We start from the raw sequence: 19,090 nt of genomic DNA, 5'->3' as shown, positions 1-19,090 counted from the left end.
CATTCCAGTGCCTCACCACCCTCACTGTAAAGAACTTCTTCCTTATATCTAACCTGAACTTCCCCTGTTGAAGTTTGAAGCCATTACCCCTTGTCCTACCACTACAGTTCCTAAGGAAGAGTCCCTCCCCAGCATCCCTATAGACCCCCTTCAGATACTGGAAGGCTGCTATGAGGTCTCCACACAGCCTTCTCTTCTCCAGGCTGAACAGCCCCAACTTTCTCAGCCTGTCTTCATACGGGAGGTGCTCCAGCCCCCTTATCATCCTCATGGCCCTCCTCTGGACTTGTTCCAACAGCTCTATGTCCTTTTTATGTTGAGGACACTAGAACTGTACACAGTACTCCAAGTGAGGTCTCACAAGAGCAGAGTAGAGGGGCAGGATCACCTCCTTTGACCTGCTGGTCACGCTTCTTTTGATGCAGCCCAGGATACAGTTGGCTTTCTGGGCTGCAAGCGCACACTGCCAGCTCATGTTAAGCTTCTTGTCAACCAACACCCCCAAGTCCTTCTCTGCAGGGCTGCTCTGAATCTCTTCTCCACCCAACCTGTAGCAGTGCCTGGGATTGCCCCGACCCAGGTGTAGGAGCTTGCACTTGGCTTGGTTAAACTTCATAAGGTTGGCATCGGCCCACCTCACAAGTGTGTCAAGGTCCCTCTGGATGGCATCCCTTCCCTCCAGCGTATCAACCGAACCACACAGCTTGGTGTCGTCAGCAAACTTGCTGAGGGCGCGCTCAATCCCACTGTCCATGTCGCCTACAAAGATGTTGAACAGGACCGGTCCCAACACCGATCCCTGAGGGACACCACTCGTTACAGGTTTCCAACTGGACACAGAGCCATTTACCACAACTCTTTGCTTGCAGCCATCAAGCCAGTTCTTTATCCCCTGAGTGGTCCATCTATCAAATTGATGTCTCTCCAATTTAGAGACAAAAAATAATATCGTAATACTTGTTTTCATAAGTAACATGTAGAAGCCTGCTGACACAAATTTGATGTCTTCACTTACAACTGAAGATTTTAATAAAGGTGCAACTAAAAAATTTCCAGCTGCCATGAAGGTAGGAACAAGTTGCTTACTGAAAGACTGGTGTAATGGGTGGTTTGGTATTGATGCTTTTTCTTTACCAGCTGCATGAAACTCAGAATGCAAAGAAAGGTGACACATCATCCACATTTAGGACATGGAATGGTCTGGAGGCTTATTCAAGTATGTCTCGAGAAGACAGTAAGTTTTAAACCAAAGTGAAAGGAACAGTGTTGAATAATTTGGTGATAATCTGAGAGTAATGCTACTTCAGTTATACTCCTCTTAAAATGCAAGTAGTGTCAGCTACCGGGGATTTCCTACCAATATGTAACAGCATTTATTAAATGGCTTATGAAATGATCCTGAAACTTTGTAAGTGATTATGCATCTTTTGGGGATAGAAGAATTTAATGTTAAATACTACTGGAATTTAAAATTGTTCATGAAATACAGACATCCCTATTCACTGCATAGAAGATATCATAAGGAACTGGCTCATATAGAGTGACTTATGCTCAGGCACGAGTTACAGCTATATATATTACACACACATCCTTCTCTCTCTCTCTCGCCCTCCATACATACACATACAGATAAAAAGCTTTTAAAAAGTTTTCCTCAAGGCTGATTCCTCTAAGCAAGGTCAGAGTAGATAAGCCATCCAGCCAAAACAAAGGAGACCTGTTCTTAACCCAAGAGGTAATAGGGAAAAGACAGTTTTCTCTGCAGCAAGATGAGCTATGTACTTAAATGGGTCCTAAAACTCAGACAGGGAAGTCAGAGAAACCATCTTAAATATTTGACATATATATGACAAACCACCTTTGGAAGGAAAAATCCATACAGCAGGGCAACAAATAAACTCGACAGAAACCGAAACAAATGGATTTTCTCAAAATTTTATACCACAAACTGAAAGAGCAAGAGGTTACTGTGTTGCATATAACTTGAAGCTGCATATAATGAAGGATAACAGAAATTGATCTTTCTAGCCAGTTTCCAAATCCAAAGTTCCTCGTCAGTGGTATTAAGGAGATGCCTGTTAACACTGATGAGCTTTCTGATAGATAAGGGACTATCAGAAGGCAGCTACTGATTATGTGTGATACTGATATACGCAGACAGGACCATCTGAATATCAGGAAGGGAAGAATTTGTCCCACTACACAAATAAACTGTATCTTAGATCAATGACCTTATATTTTTGAGTTTGTTCCCACCAGCAAGCCAGACAGAGAGGTAACCAATGGAAGCTGCAAAAACTACCAAACCAAAAGATGCTCCTGTCAGGAATGGGGCCCTAACAAATGATCTGGGGAAAGACTATATTCCCATAGAGTGCAGAAGATGGTCTCTCCTTTTAATCCGTGCCTCCAACAGATTGAAGTTTTCTCTGTGTAAGGAGAAAGTATGTTCTTTGAATTTTTTTCATGTAAAACCTAGCTCTAGAGTTTGAAAGCCATGGTACCTGTTGACATCCTTACTTAACGGAAAAACTGAGAGAATGGAGATTACAATCCTTTTGCAAATCATTTAAAGATTTCAGTTTCAAAATATGGGGTGCTCTGCTTTCTGTTTCTTTCCTTCTGCTTTCATTTTTCTTTGTTGCTGGTTGCTATAGTCCTTACAGCCTCACAGCAGTCAGTATCAGGAAGCTGCAGAGACTTAGGAAGGGAAAAAAACGTGCTGCAGCAGAAGCAGTGCACTGCTGTAACTTCTGCTTATATCTTGAAGACATGCTGAGGGCCTAATTCTGCTCTGGGTCGTAAACCCATTTGTGGGATAAAATGGCTGTAAGCTGTAAGGTGCTATAACTGTAGAGATAAAAATAAAAAGCCAGTAATACTTTCATACACAGCAAAGGAAAATCTAACAGAAAAAGATTAAATGGGTGAGCACCAAATAGTGATTTAGAACTAGCTACTGGTTCTTCTAGATGTGAGCCAGTTTTCTAAACCCAGTGTCACACATTGTTCTATCTTTCCCTTACAGATTTTACAGCTAATAATGATAAAGCAGTACTTCAATGAAATAGAAACATCTTACCTAAGAAAGAAACATATCAGGGATTTTGCATAATGTCCAGATCAAAATTCCCAGCAGGCTGAAAGTAAACCTACAGGTTCTGCCTTTCAAAAAAATTAAAACTGACGTTTTAATAGAAATTCTCAGATTTATATCTCAAACTATAAGAGCTGAAACCTCATGACAACACACTGGGATTAACTAACACAGCTACAAGCTACAGCAAGCAACCTTTTCCACACGAGTGGAGCAGCACCAGTGTAAAGCCTGGTGCAACAGACCGCTAGGCAAGTTTTCTATTGTATGAAAACAATCAATTCATTACACTTGTAATGAGATTTCTACTGTCACTTCAGATTGATTGTTTACCTTTACAAAGAAATGGAGAAGAATCAAAAGCCAAGCAACTCAACATGACTATGTTAAATTTCATCACTACCTTTTTCTGAAAAATGTATTTATAATACTCTATTGCTACAGGAATGAAAACTGTTAGTGGCAGCATGTTAGCCAGCAAGACAGTAAGAGTTCAACCTCTTCTAAGAACTCACTGGAAAGTGGCAGTGCTCTTATGGTGGGCACAATACTTGGTGGTCATGGCTTTGCTCAACATGTTAAACAGTATCTTCTCTATGAGTCAAAGATAAATGGGAGTTATTCGGCTAATAAATATTTGAAATGATAGTAAGTTGTGTTGCCTTTTCAAATTAATCTATCCTGTTCTCACACTGTAGGTACAACGGATATCAAAAATCTCAAGCCACACTTAGCAAGTGTCCCCTGAGGCTCTGGAGAGAATAGCACAAATACCTTAGTCTCTGAAATTTACCCACACATTTCTTTTTATGAAGATAAGGAAATTCTGAAAAGGAGATATACCTCCCTTGACCAGGGTCCACTTCCCAGAACTGGAAACTGTCCCTCCATATGCCCAAAATTACAGAATATGGCCAGAGTGGTTCACTGTAGAGCCAAGCATCTGCCTACTGTCATTTTGGCACTAAAAAACCCCAAATGAGTGGATCAGTTCTTTCTAAACGTTAAGTACTTATGGATTTAGGGCACAAATGTATTTAGTATTTTCCAGCAGAAATTCTGTTTCTGCTGTTCTGACACAGCTCAGCATCCAGCTGCACTGGACCGTTAGGGAAAACCACATGTGCCTGCAGTCTGCCTACGGACTATTATGGTTCATGGCATAATACAGGCAGCTTTAAGGAAACTCTAGTTTACAGAAAGAAATTACATAGATGTGTCTTGAAAATTCCTCCAGGAGGAAGACTCATCCGCCAATATATATCAGCTGATTTCTTGTACCATAGGAAACAACCTCAAGCCTCCAGACTTTGGTAATTTGTATTAAATTTAAATCAGTAAAAAAAATACTGCATAAATTGGATTAGTGGGCTTGGTTTATGGTAAGAAAACTGTTCTAGCCAGATCAAGTTGTATTTTTCTTAGAGATGTAGCAATTCCTGTTATTATTTATGCTCACATTCAAATATATTTTAAGTTTTACCAGTATCTCAACCTCGAATATCCTCTCTGAAATGCTAATTGTAACTATTACCCATCCCATGATCACTCTCAGCCTCTTTTGCTTGGAACTGGTAACAGTGATGAACACAGATCAGATAATTTCTATCTCTCGCTGTAATTGCACAGGGATTTTGTTTTCCTTTGAGCCAGTAATGTCTAAACTGGATTAAGATAACAGTCGCTTACGGGGCCTTCTCTAAAGAAGTTCCTTTCATCACTGCTGTGTTAACGCTATTTTACTCTAGAACTTCATTTTCTACACGATTCTAACAAGTTTCCGCGAAGTTCATATTTAACTTGAGGTTATGCGTAAGGACTAAATACTCTATGAACAGGAGAAAAAATACCTTGAATTTTGTTTTTGCTGACATACTCATGGTGAATGTAATAACTAGCAAGCTGGCACTGTTTGTTATGATCAGATGAAATTCAAATCATATGATAAGAAAAGCGACGGATCTCAAAATCAGAGGACTTAAGTCTATCCATTTATGTGTGTTTAAACATCTTCAGCTGGTAACAAGCCCTTCACACTCCCCTGTCTGAGCAATTGCTACTCTTGGCAGTAAAAATCTGAGTGCATGGCTGAGAATGGAGCTGGCAGGTGCAGTACTGATGCAAATTACAGCTACTTAGCAGCACATGCATTCATCATTCAGGGAGTCATTTTTTATCATTCCAGGAATAAGCCAAAAGTCATAAAATATTTTACTTGTCAATACCTAGAAATAAAATCTGCAGTGTATTCAACATTCATTATCATAAAATATAGTGTTAAACAAATAACTGAAGTGTCAGTATGCCCAATGTCATAAAGAAAGCTCTGAAAAAATGCAATACATTCCATGTGCTTAATTTATCTGGTTTGTGGGGTGTTTTTTTTTAAATGTTATGCTTGGAGACCTCATAATGCATGTGTGACTGCTTATATGCACCACTAAGACCAAATAATGCCAATCATAAAATCCTCATCAGTCTTTCCTTTATTCTGGCATATTATTGCTTTCATTATTTTAGCTACTGAGAGGAATGACAGAGGTGACAGAAAGGGAAGCAGAGTAATGCACAACATTACTAAAGACAATATCCAGTTCAGTGAAATTAGCAGTCTTTGTTTCTGTGTTAATCATAACACTGCTCTTCTACAGGCTGTAAAGTAAGACACCACAATGCAATCATTACTTGTTCATTGGGTCAGATACATGTGGGGCTGCATTACCTTACAAATACTTACCTTAGGTGCATTGACCGTACAGTGATTTCAACCACTTTTTTTTTTCTTTTATCTATAATTCATTTTTACACACATTTAAGCAAAACATTCGCCTTGTTATGCTTTTGAGAATTATGGCCTGAATAAATACTCCATCTTTTTTTTAAAAAAGTCCCACAGCAGTAATGTATACAAGCTATTCTTTCCCAGGAGAAACGGACTTCTCTCAGAACAAATGAACTTTAAGCTGGTTTCTCTTTTAGGCAAATTACGTAAGTGAGACTGGTAATATAGTAACTGTGGAGGTCTACAATTATATGGGAAGCAAGTGTTGCGTAGCAATATTTAAGCAATTGATGTAACTTGAAAAACACAAACTAGCCTTGGAGTCAGTCCATTAATTGGGTCTATTAATTGAGTCATTAATAAGTAGACAGACAATCTAAATGTAACAGCTAAAGCACAAATATTTTGACACTAATCGCAACCAGAATCCAGACACAGTACCTTAGCTTTATCCCTCATGGATCCTTTCCCGAGGATGGACATTTTTGCACCTGTTTCTTCCTGTAACCTCTTTAAGGAGTTCCCTCTTGGTCCAAGCAATTTCCCAACAAAATTGAACTAGAAAGCAAATAACAAGATTATTTCAGACCAAGATGTACACTTTCAAAACTTAATAAAATTTTATAAGCAGTCTGCTTAAAGTTTATATAGTTCTGAGCCTAATTCATTGGGGTACGAGCCTGAAGAATCAATGTATCCTCTCATCTCGTGCGAAAGGCAGTAAAAGCATTCATGGGTTATTTGAGCCCCAGGAGGCTTCTCTCTAGGACAAAAAGGGCCAGTGGCTGTTCAGGTTTAGCAAACTGCTAAACCAGACCTTTGCTTATCAAACAATATCGGTAAACCCCAGAGAATTACATGCATTCTTTCCTGAGTTAGCCAGCTTTATTGGCAAAGTAATATATTCTGCAAAGTTAGAGCTTTAGATGGATTTTTAGGAATTGATGTTTTACACATTGATGTTTTACACATTGATTTTAAAATAAGCGTATCATTTTCAAATACCTGTTTTGCCAGCAACAGAACAACACAATGTATCACTGTAGATATTCAAGGCTATTTTCTAAGCAGATTTTAAAGAACATTCAGCTTTGTCTGCCATGCTGCTAATATTCTTGAATACAGAACAGTTCACGTAACACATACAACAATTTTTTTTTTCCATATGAAGTTGACAGATGTCTACATGAAAATCCGAAGACAGAACAATAAATAAATAAATTAGGTGTTACTGTTACGTCAACACAAACTAGCAAAAAGGGGGGAGTCTATCAAGTTACAGTCATTTGTTCATTCTGTAATCAATAGTATCTTCAATTTATTATTTTTTATGCTTTCCAAAGTCTTTTAAAAACTCTATGTTGTCTTTGGAAGTTGACTGGGAACTATCAGCACTTGCTTAGGATGTTTCTAAATTATGTTCAAGTCTGAACAGACAGTACCCTGCCCTGGCTTTCAACAAAGAATAAGCTTAGCCAAGGAAAAAGGTGTGTAATTGTATCAGCATTTCTTTTTTTTATTATTTCAGAGATAGAGAACATGACAGTAAGAAACAGCAATCAAGAATATGCTGTTAAAAAAATACCTGAATGTCTAAAAATGTGTTATAACATACCTTGTTTTGCATTACATACTTTGAAAATGGAAAAAATAGGCAAACACTCTTGTATCCATTTTAGTCAGCAAGAATGCACCAACACGAATGCATCAGCCACGTTAATAACACCCTAACCCAGAATCAAGCCAGATACCACAGAACCCAAGCTGGCTTTCAGTCCACTGTTTTAATTGCAAATCCCTTGTAACTTCCTTCAAATCTTGGTTAAGCCATCAAAGAAAATAATATGTAATCACAGGAAAATAAATACGTAAGGTGAAATCTACTGTCACATAAACCAACATAACTGACTTCAGCAAGACAACATGCCTAGGGGAAAGTACTAAGTAGTAATATTGTAGAAAAACCCTGCCAGCTTTGAAGCTCCAATAAAAGATTTTTCATGCTTGTGTGCTTGTGTATTTTTCCAACTCTACCTGTTAATTCAACAAAAGTTATCAACTGTTCAATAAATCCTCCCCCATTTTGGGAGTAGGATTTAGAGATGATGCCCTATCACGGCATCAACAGTCCTATGTCTTGAAACTGTAGCTATGCTTCTTCCAGGGACAATGTGGCTTAGAAGTTGTTGGCTTCAAACTGCTCGATTTCCTGGGAAAATAAACCAAACAGTGAGGAAGAAATAGCAAGGACTGAATTTTGCCTTAATACTAGACCTTGGACTAAATCTACTGATGAAGCAAGATTTCAAAAATTACACATCTCCTGCATGTGAAGATTTATTAGAGATGGCCAAGAAAACAGCAGAGCTTTTGTTCCCCTTATGTGCAGAATGGCTGTTCAGAAGTTACAACACCAAATATTTTGTGCCACTTATACAACACCAATCAGAGAAGAACCATATACTGCTGTATCCTTTCAGCATCTCTTACTATTAAGAAAAGCTGCCCTTGAAAGCTGAAAGAGCTATACCGCTACGTAAGTTTGAAGAAGACTATGAGGCGGCCAGCCAAAGCTTGAATCCATTTGTTCTCCAAATGGAATAAAACTATTAAAATATACTCTATGAAGATTTATGCTGACCATTTATATTTCAGCACTTCATAAACCATCTAATAATTACCTTGACATATTGCTGCGAAGGAGTGGTATGGCCAGCATAATCTATGTACTAAGTGGATTTTAATCACTTCACAGGAAATAAGTGGCTAGGGATTTTAATTCTATTGATTATGTAGCAGACAGACACAATTCATCCACCTTCAAAAAAACACATATCAGGAAGCAGGCAGTTATTTACAACTGAATAACTGAATTGCTTTTAATTTGTTTTTGTCTAAAGTTGCAGAAAAGCCAGTGTGCTATATCAGACATTTAACTATTGTGCTCGGTCTTCCTAACATCAGTCTAGGTCCATGGGCTATCCTCTGCACCAGTCTGTAGTCACAAAGTCTGAAGTACTGGTAGAGTAACTTAAATTCAATAATTTAAGAAAAAAAAAATCCTTTATATTCACACATAGGTAAAAACAGCACACAAGAGAAAGTTTCAGTGAACAGCACAAATTGTAAGAAATTTGAAACACAACTTTATTCCCCTTATTTTATAAAGGTATGCTAGACAAGAACTCGAGCAAAACCAGTTTTAATACTGGATATCTAAGGCTTCAGTTAGAGCCACATGGATAATTTCCAGTCTTATTAGCAGAGGACAGATGAGAAATTATGACATATAGAAGAGAGAGTATTAACAGAAAGCTTTCATTTCTGGGGAGAAAACAGACTTACTACTTGAAAGATGTGGCCATTGTTGTATTACTAGGTGTTTTATGGGTGGCTTGACTTTTCAGTCCTGTTTGTGAATGTCAGCTAAGCTTTGTGAGTGCTTGTAGAAACCCCTCCTGATTTATGGCAAAGATTTTGCATCTTATTTCTTATATTTTTTTTTATCATTTTGTCTTGAGGAGACAGATGCATATATTCAGGGGAAAATGATCTGGTGATAGCAGGGGGTGCTTTACTTAAATGCACTTGATGCTTTGTGTGTCAACAGCTATGCAATAAACTTTCTTCTGTGCAGAACAAAACTTTACAGAGAATATAGCTCTTTCAAGTATCCACAGCCAGTCTCCTCAACATCTTCCCCAACCAATATACACACAGTTTTTCACTAGGTTTATCTTTATCTCGATTACTTCCACGCTCCACCCTGCACAAGCAATCAGACTGTAAGATGCCCAGAGCCGAAACTCTGGATTCTCAGTCTCCATAGAAGTTTTTGTTCATAAAACTTTTTTTAATACTCATATGGAAATAGCCAAAAATGTTACTATGCATTTGACACACAGAAATTATTTTTTTCCCAAAACTGTGCTGCTCCCATCTGTCTGCAAAGCTTTATACTTACACATGGAAAATACTTACCGACAGTGTGAGACATTCTGCTGGAGTCTACATGGTAAGACTGAATATTTAAAACCAAAGATTACACACCCAACAAGTATATAGAAAATGGAGAAGTCTTAAGAACTAATTACAAGAAATTTCTTACCAAAGATTTGTCTATGTTAGTAAAAAGCTTAGGGTTGTGCTTCGTGCATGAATAAATATATAATCACAGCCTTGCTCATCTCCAAACCCCCTTGCAGTAAAACATGCCACACATCAATACACCTCACTTGCTTCTGGCTAAGACACCGAGAACAGAACCCCTAAAACTAACCAGGTGTTGCCAAGCTGGATCACAGCACAGCCAGTCTGTCTCCCAGTGTCAGCATTTATTATGTCAATATACCATGGTTTCTATGAAAAGCCAGAGATTAATTATAACCTGTGCTGTAAACAAAATGTGTACAATAACTAGTTCTTAAAATACATTCTGCAAGCTACATATAATATTGTGATAGTCTTAAGTGTACTGCAGCACTTCAAGAAGATGGCCATATATTTATTCTCATTGTCATGCTTGAACTTACCTCCTTTAATATGGACACATCAAGTGGTGTTCTCAGAAGACACAATATGAGCAGAATTACCACAGAATTTAAATTAAACACACACACACATTTGTAAGTTGATATTTATAAAACATCTCATTTATATACTGCTGCAAACTCAGGGGAAAGTTTCTTCACTATATAGCACATTAAAGCAAATTGTCTGGGAGATGAGCACACCGGGAGTTTGAATTTTGAAGCAGGCATCAAAGGCAAATAGACACGGCTCCACTATTGTGTCTGTGTTTTATAAAGGGTACGGAAAAGAAAGACAGTGACCTTGTGCTGTAGAGGATCTGTAGCTAAAACGAGCATATTTAAATGTCCTTGGCTCCCAGCACTGGAGACCTCTCACTGGGGAGGAGCCCACCCCGACAGCCTCAAATGGGGCTAATGGAGCTAGGTAATGGAGCTAGGCTGATAGAAGCTGCTGACTTTCATCACTACCTCATTTTTTTAATGCTGAGAACTGTAATCAACTATTGATCTTTACCTCAGTTGTATACACAGGACTCCCTTTTTCTCAGTATGTGATGAACTGGCTTTTGAATAAACAAGACAGCCGTACAGTAGGTCTTGAGAGACTCACCACACCAATAGGCTGGCATTCCTACTCTGCTTATGCATGCCAAGGAATACTGTGAACCTCCTGAGAGCTGGGACATGGGCTGCAAGGTCCAGCAGGGTGACAACAGGTGTCTGGCAGGGGGGTTCCCTGAAGCCAGCAGCAGCCTCTGGCTGAGAGCTGTCACAAGCACTGAGGACACCATCTTGTCTGCCCAGCACATGGCACCATCAGAAGTACATCAAAAGTTACTCCATCAGATATCAGCACTGGGTAGTCCCCATAAAACCAATCCTATTTAAAATCACACCTATCTTTCACCCCACCACCCATCTGCACATGGGGGCAAGAATGATAGTGAACAGCTAAGCAAAGAATCATGTAATTTGCTGTTATGCTGCAACATAAAACTCTAACCTGCAGTTCTTTCAAGATTAAAAACTCCATTTAATGTTAGTAAGGATCTTGACTACCTCAGGGCAGCATACCATAGATACAACAAATCTAACATACAGATTGCATCATTAACATCCAAGCCTCAAACTAAATAAAATTATTGACAGAAAATGCATGTTTACATTTAGAAGAATATTTGTTTCCCTGTTTCATGTAGCCCAAATACATCCCTATTAGAACTGCAACATTTCTTATTTAATAAACACTATCTTAATAGGGGGTTACAAGCAGAAACAAAGAATATGCTTGCCATTCAGAAGTGTTTGTGTCAGTGACTGTTTCACAGATCAGTGTTCAGAACAGTAACAAAACCTAGATAAATAACAGATGGGACAGACAAATGTTTCCAGCTGTAAAATAAAGCAGCACAAAACCCTGAACTGTGAGAACAAATTACCTTCTAGAAACAGCAAAACAGAAATAGCATGGGCCTGGCAACATGAAATAGGTGTGTTATTTCTCAGTACATGCAGCTCACCATTGCTATCAGCTCCTTTGTGGGGAGACAAAGTGTCTTTCCATTTTCAGAGCTACTTATGTCTGCAAAAACCCTTTCTTATTCATGGAGAAGAAAATAACATCTTTCTAAGTTCAGCCTTTTGCTAAAGAAAAGGGAAGGAGGCAAAGATATTCACTCCTGAATAAAACCATATTGATCGAGACCTGCTTACAAATTAGTTTTCTTCTGGTCCTATTCTAGGACTTCCGACTGTTCATTACTTTTAGAATAGTGTTTACTTTAAGAGTATCTCACCTTTTGCTATGTACAAGGGACTTCCCTTCATGTTACGGTAGTACTGGGTGATTATAAAGGCAAATTTTATTTTTCTCAACACTCCGTAAGCATGACAATGCCTGTAACAATATGCTTTAACTTTTAGTCAGCCCTGAATTGGTAGAACAGTTGAACTAGACGAGTATTTGAGGACCCTTCCAATGGGAACTATCAGATTCTATTCTGTTCTGTTCTGTTCTACTCTATTCTATTCCTATTTCTATCCTATTTCTCACAGGTTCTGCAGAGTTCAAGTTTGCCTCCCTCTGTGTGTAGCTCCTTACCCCAATATCTCTTCAATATCTAGCATTTTCTGGCTTTTCCAAAATGAACTTAGTGTTCCAGATAAGAATGCAACATTATTTTGTATTACCAGGATGTGATGTTTGCTGTCTCTGGAGAAGAGCTTCCAAGAAACCTGTTTGGTAGGAATGAATTTTGCAGGCCTCTACTTTAGCAAGGCATGTCAGGAGACAGCAAACAGCAGAAGCAGAAAATGAATGTACTCTTTCAGAGGGGCTCTGGAGAGTACTCCAAAGGACATGTGATAATGCTTTCTTAAAATATTGCACTACTGAATTTTCACTGCAGTGGTTCCAAAACCAAAGGAGAAGGCTGCCTTTTCCTACAGAGCTCACTGGGTCTCATGTCCCCATTATGCTTTGAACAATAACTCAATGCCAGGCCACAGGGAGAAAAATTGACTCAAAATTAAATGCCTGAAGGGAAAATACAGCTTCTTGAAAACTCTGAGCCAAATTAATTCCTAGTTTAAATCAACAGAATTGCCCCAAGAATAAATTAGATCAGAGTATCAAAGTTTAAGTCATTAAAGCTACTGTGATGAGATTTACCTAAGAAATAAACATTTTTTTTATTACACATTTTTTATCTTGAAAAGTGCTGGGAGTTCATATTTACAGCGTGCTTGAAGAAGATGCTGCAATATTTGTCTGGCTGTTTACTAGCTCATAGCAAGCACCTAAATCTACAGTGAAAATGTATTTTTGGCATCATTCCATGAAACAGATGGTCAGCGACTCCAGATAAACAACTTCCAGATATAAGTCCACATTGAGATAGCAAAAATATCCCCCCACTTTTCAGTTTTAGCATTTTCTGTCAGAATTTGGTAACAAGTTGTGGCATTTAAATAAAACAAATTAAATAAGTCTTAAAATTAAAATAAATTTTCTGATTAAAGAAAACAAGAGTTTGGTGTGGGGGGTATGTTTATTCAGTTAAACAATCCTAACTCAGGAAAATCTCTCATACATGCATTAGCAGTGTGACTTACTATAATCTGCTATTCTCCCAGACACCCAAACATTTCATTTTGTGTAATTTTGTTTTTAACTCTAACATGAAGCAATTGAGGAAAAGCCAAGGAAGCAACTGAAGTTGTAGATATATATTAAATCTATAATTAACAAATTTAAGGTGTTTATTATTTTAATTGCAGAGATATCCAGAGAGACTCATCGTGCCAAGCACTGCACAGACATGCAGGAAGACATGATCTTGACCCTGAAGAGATGTAAAGTATGTTAAAAAAATCAAATAGGCCTTGTTGAATGTATGTAGCTACCATTGCTTATTTTGATGGTCTGGAAGTGATTGCAGAAACTACTGCCATTAAAATCACTGGGCTTGGTTATGAAAGCGGGTATTACTCAAGGTAAGTGCAGCAGGATGAGGCTCTGCTGACAGGAGGACAACACTGTAGCCTTTGTTTTCAATTCAGAATTGAGAAAGAGAATCCTAATGTCACATTTTATCTTTGGCTTTTGCCTTTCTTATAATTCTTCAGCGACTTGGAATAAAGTGCTTTTTCTTAACTTTATCCCTATTTGGCCAGCCCAGCTGGGGACAGACCAGAATGGCTGTCAGGCTTTTTTGCCCATGTTGGGGAGGTTAGAGCTGTTAGTAAACTAGCTGCCAGTCAGACGTCATGACTCATCCCAACCCATGTCTCTCAAGAGCAGGGAAGTTTTTTGAGGGCTGACTGCCCCTTAATGGAAAATTATCCAAGAAGAGCAGTATTTTTAAACATTGCGCAGTATGCTGAGCTAACCATGATTTTGCCCCACCATTTAAGCCATATTCTATTGAATCGAGGGCAAGAGGCCTCTTTAGGACAAAAAGCCACCTGTCTTTAAACATTCATGCTAGCCAAGCCTGAAGTAGTCAACTTTTACTATTCAGAAATAAAATACAAGGTACGTAATAAGGAGTTCTTCGAATTGTGTATCTAAGACTGGTTCATTTGAAGGACATTATCTAAAATTGTATTTCTACAATTCAGACTGCAGAAGTGCACCACTAAGATTTTTGCAAAGTGCACAATTAAATAAGTTTATATTAAGCATATGCACAGGTATGGAAATAGGTACTAAGACTACAACACTTAACAAGCACAATCAACATTTGGCTAATTGGGCTTATTACTCCCACAGATACACCACTTACTGGTCACAGTAATAAACACCATCTGTTCTCTGCTAACTGGCAGCAACCTAACAACTTTTCTCCAACTTGGAAGAGTTTTTGGAATGTAAGAGGAAGATCTGAAGGAGTTGTAATACAGTGGGATTTCCAAGCGCATCATCTTACTCCTGCCGAGCTGAATATGATTTCCTATTAGGTGAAAGATTTCTTTTTGTCAGATGTTATATTTGCAAAGTTAAAAGTACTAAGTCAACAAGAACCAGGATAAGTTAGGGCTGAATACCCAACCATAAAATTAATGTATCTTTGCTATATACATTAGTGATACTGGACTAGTAAAAATGTAGCTTAAACCTCAAATTTCTTTTCAGTCAAGGAAATTAAAACAACACTTAATTTGGACCCACTATATTAATGAACTGATTTAACAGATATGCATATAGTATCTAATTTTGTAGACAGCATTGTATTAAATCACAAATGGTTTATGTTAATCTAATTAAAAACTCTGTTAGTCAACTTGATTTTGCCTTTCCTTATTAAAGTAATTATACTTACAGCAGCATTTATGTATCAATTTACATATTCCAAGCACTACGCAAACATTGATTTTATCTTCAAGTCACGTTCATAATCAAAGCAAAGCATTACTTTAAATTGATTGACATATGCAGACTCACATAACTCTGTGGAAACTAAAGCAGCCTGTGAAAGCACTCAAAAACATTTTACAAAATTCTGGTTCTTCCCCTCCCCTCCTACATTTTCTGCACTGGGTTTATTTTTTGTTGTTCTTTATTACTAAGGACAAATACGAGAAAACACAATCTTTCTTCCTTACAGCTCATTACCTTCTACTTTTTCTATGCTTAGAGAGGAGAACAAGTAACTTTCAAGATTTCTTAATGAGGAGTTGGCTGCTCTGAGGTGATAATGCAGTAAAATATTTTAAGAGGAGCAAAGCATTCCAAAGCAACACTGATAAGGTGAAAAGAGTTAAGTAAAACTGTGTTAACTCAAAGATTGGTGCTGAATTCTGTTCCCAAGATGTTCAGGTAGCATATCTGTCTGATTCCTACTTAAATTTCAACTACATTTCAAGTGAAAATTGTGCAAATTTAAGACAACAGATGTTGTCCTCTACTTGTCTGTTCAATCAAATTTGGCAGGACAGAACACAAATTGACAACAAAGAATATATACTGTTAGATATATTGCCATTGTTCAAAAGCTTATTCTCAAAAGCCACATACTGCAGCACTCTGTTCCAAGAGCAGACTCCACCCTAATCAGACTCTTAGATGTTTTGCTCACAGTGATGAACTTATGGAAGGAAAATAACCAGCATTAACTCAGTATTTGGCACAGATAGCTTTCCAGTGGTTTTCGTAGCAAGCATACTGGACACAGAAAGACCCTCTCCACTGTCCAAACTGAAAGAGCCCCAGCTTGCTCTACAGCATGCAGATCAGAGGCTCTGCAGAGCATCCTCCTCCACAGTACACAGGGCTAATTGCAATAGTAGTAACTAATGAATTTACATTTCATTTAACACTACTGATTGTAAAACCATGTTTAATATATATATATACTCACTCTGTAATCTGATATATACGTAACAGATTTGCTAATTGTGAAGAATCAATCACTGCACTAAATGTGCATACAAGGAATGCTGTTTCCTTCCCCCCCCTTTATTAGTATGTCAATGTTTATAATTTGCCAAGTTGATAGCCTGTAGTACTCACTAACTTCAAGTCAGAATACCTACTCAGTTTCATAAAAAAGAATGAAATTACAGTTTTATAACATCTAAGTTTCAAAAGCTTCTTAAAACCTGAGACTGATTTGTAATGCTTTGTTGATGGCATTCATTTGTAAGTGACATAACTGTGCTCCAGACTCAGTTAATTAAGACAGAAAAAAATACTTTTAGGGCAACTTCTTAAAAGAAGAACAAAACATGCTATATGTGACGAATGAGGGGGCAAGCATGAGTAGGAAGGCCTGAGCGGCTTTAAATAACACAGGCTGTAATATCCAACAGTCTTGCCATTGTCATGCAACAACACTGGAGTGAAAAAAACTGGCTAGGATGCTCCTACCTCATGAAATAATAAATGACCTGCTTATCTTTTTCACTTGCACCTTTTTTTCTTATCCCTACACCCCAGGCTAAGATCTCATTCTCACTTAAAAGAATATTAATGAAGTAATATTGAATTCTCCTCTAACACAAGATTAAGAAATTCCTCAGGTATATTTAACGAGTATCTAGTTTTAACTTACTGTTTATTACATTGTAATTACCCTGTTTCAGCACACTTGAAATCTTCAAGGATGAAATCTGTATTAAAGACGGCCATCAATGCAAAAAAAGGGCAGTGAATATTTTCCATTCACCTTGTCAAGCCAGTATGTCCCCAGCTCTAGCTGTTCAAGAGAGCCAGGAGTGATCTCCTAGAAGCGTTAAAGTGACACAGCCATACCCAAGTAACTAATTAACTTGGTATCTAGAAGATGGGTCAGCCTTTGAAACTCATTTTCACGTTGGCACGTGACCCAGTTGAGTGGCTGTTATCTATGCTGAATTTCAAGCACATCAGTCCCATTCCACACTCTTGTCTGCCTTGAGCCTCAGTCACTCAGTGTGGACTGCTGTAAATCCCCAGTTTAGCTGCCTCATTCACTTCATTAACCTCATGAGCTTTTGTATCTCACACACATTTATGGAATTCATAAATTCCAGGTCTGGAGACAGGTGTTCAAAGTCTAGATCCTGCAATGGACAGAAGAGTAACTGCTAGTCCTCTTGGGAACCTGCAGCTTACAGTGCTCTTTTAAGTTGCCCCAGGAAACCACTACATTCAAATTCTTTCATGGAGTTACAAATGATGAAAAGTTTTGATTTCACACCTTCAAGCATTTATACCCTGAGTGATTCCTTATATTTGTCTGCCTGCAAATGCTGAACTAAACTAAAAGATGCCACAACAAATACATGACAAAAACGAATGTGAAACTATAAGCAAAATTAACTTTCAGCAGACACAAGGGGAAAATATAAGTGTAACTTTACATGGAACACTATATTCTGTGGAAATCTCAAAAGTCCTTTGAAGCTTTTTATGTAATAAAGACCATTTGTGTCTTAACGCAAAGTAGAGGAAACAAAATAATAGATTTTAAAGGTAAAACCTAAGGATGTGTTCCATGTTTAAATTTCTGGGAATGTTTTCCCACCGCAAATTTATTTACAAAACAATCATAATCCCCTTAAAATTGAATACACTTGTAAACAATACTGCACCAAAATAAGAACAGACCAGTGCACTTCAACCTGCAACAATGAAATCAGTTTAATCAGTTTAATCACATTTAAGTACCATCCACAAAATCACAATTAAAGTGGTATCATCAACTCATATGAAAAAATGCCTTATGAAAAGGTATTTTATTTAAAAGCTAGTGCATAACTTTGAATTTCATTTAATGCACCTAAACTTCATAGATATTTGCCTCAGATGGTAACTTTCATCTTTGTCATGTCTCTTCTTATGGCAAGTACCATACTGTTTTTTGCTTGTAAGTACAACAGCAAATGGATATTTCTGAATGTATTTTAAAAGTGTAATTTCCAGGCTAATGTTTGTCAAAGGCTTCTTGCTGTAGATCATGGACATTACACATTGCTTGGTTGTTCTTCAGCTTATCCATCCCATACTTAGAATAACGGAAAGCAGCTGTCTTGTTAATGTTTTGCAAATGCTAAACAAGTGAACTCCATGCATGCTATGATTCTATGCTAAAAACCATGGATGCCCAAATCACAGGGGGGCTTTTAGCTAGTGAATTCCAGTGTCACAGCAGTCAAGCCCGGTGAGCCTAAAACATTACTATTCTCTAAGAAACACCATAGAAACACAGAAACAGTACTATAAGAAGAAAAATGAAATGTCAGGAAAAATGACCATGAAAAATAACAGTAATAAATTAGGAAAGGGATTGTTCCATGAAAATCTTATTTCTAAATCATAAAAATATGAAAGGGGAGGAAGAAAAAGAAATAACTGAAATATATTATCTTGGATGTCCGTCTCCAGACTACACTGAGAAAGAGGACAAGTTGTACAGGGAAACTGCTCGCCCCAGCCAACTTCATTCCTATGTGTTCTCAAGACAGGCCAGGTGGAATGCCTGAGGTGACAATACGCTGTGTCCCAGCTACTATGACACAGACAGAGACCTGTACTGGTAGATCTGAAGAGAACGTGCATCCTGTGGGCGTCATAAGAAGACTGCACAGACCAGTCCTAATATAAAACAAAAACTGAGGAGAACTTCTAGAGGCCAAATGTAGGTTTTTTGGGAGCTGAAAGTTGGGAAAGTTTGCAAAGAGCAGCACTCTTTCTTT

At 37.9% G+C, this 19,090-nt stretch overlaps 1 protein-coding gene across 11 annotated transcripts in view; it reads right to left on the bottom strand.

Moving 5' to 3' along the window:
• Positions 1-19,090, bottom strand: part of KHDRBS2 (KH RNA binding domain containing, signal transduction associated 2) — a 356,318-nt gene that overhangs the window by 229,523 nt on the left and 107,705 nt on the right. For all 11 annotated transcript variants that reach the window (XR_003991957.1, XR_003991959.1, XR_003991958.1 and 8 more), the window contains exon 3: positions 6,321-6,437. Coding sequence is in view for 1 of the 11 variants with exons in the window: in XM_030490209.1 (XP_030346069.1) it covers positions 6,321-6,437 (117 nt within the window). In the remaining 10 variants the exon portion in view is untranslated. The remainder of the gene's footprint in view (positions 1-6,320; positions 6,438-19,090) is intronic.

This window comes from Strigops habroptila, chromosome 6, assembly GCF_004027225.2.
Source record: "Strigops habroptila isolate Jane chromosome 6, bStrHab1.2.pri, whole genome shotgun sequence".
Classification (NCBI taxonomy): domain Eukaryota; kingdom Metazoa; phylum Chordata; class Aves; order Psittaciformes; family Psittacidae; genus Strigops; species Strigops habroptila.
This window is presented reverse-complemented; position numbering and strand designations above follow the sequence as displayed.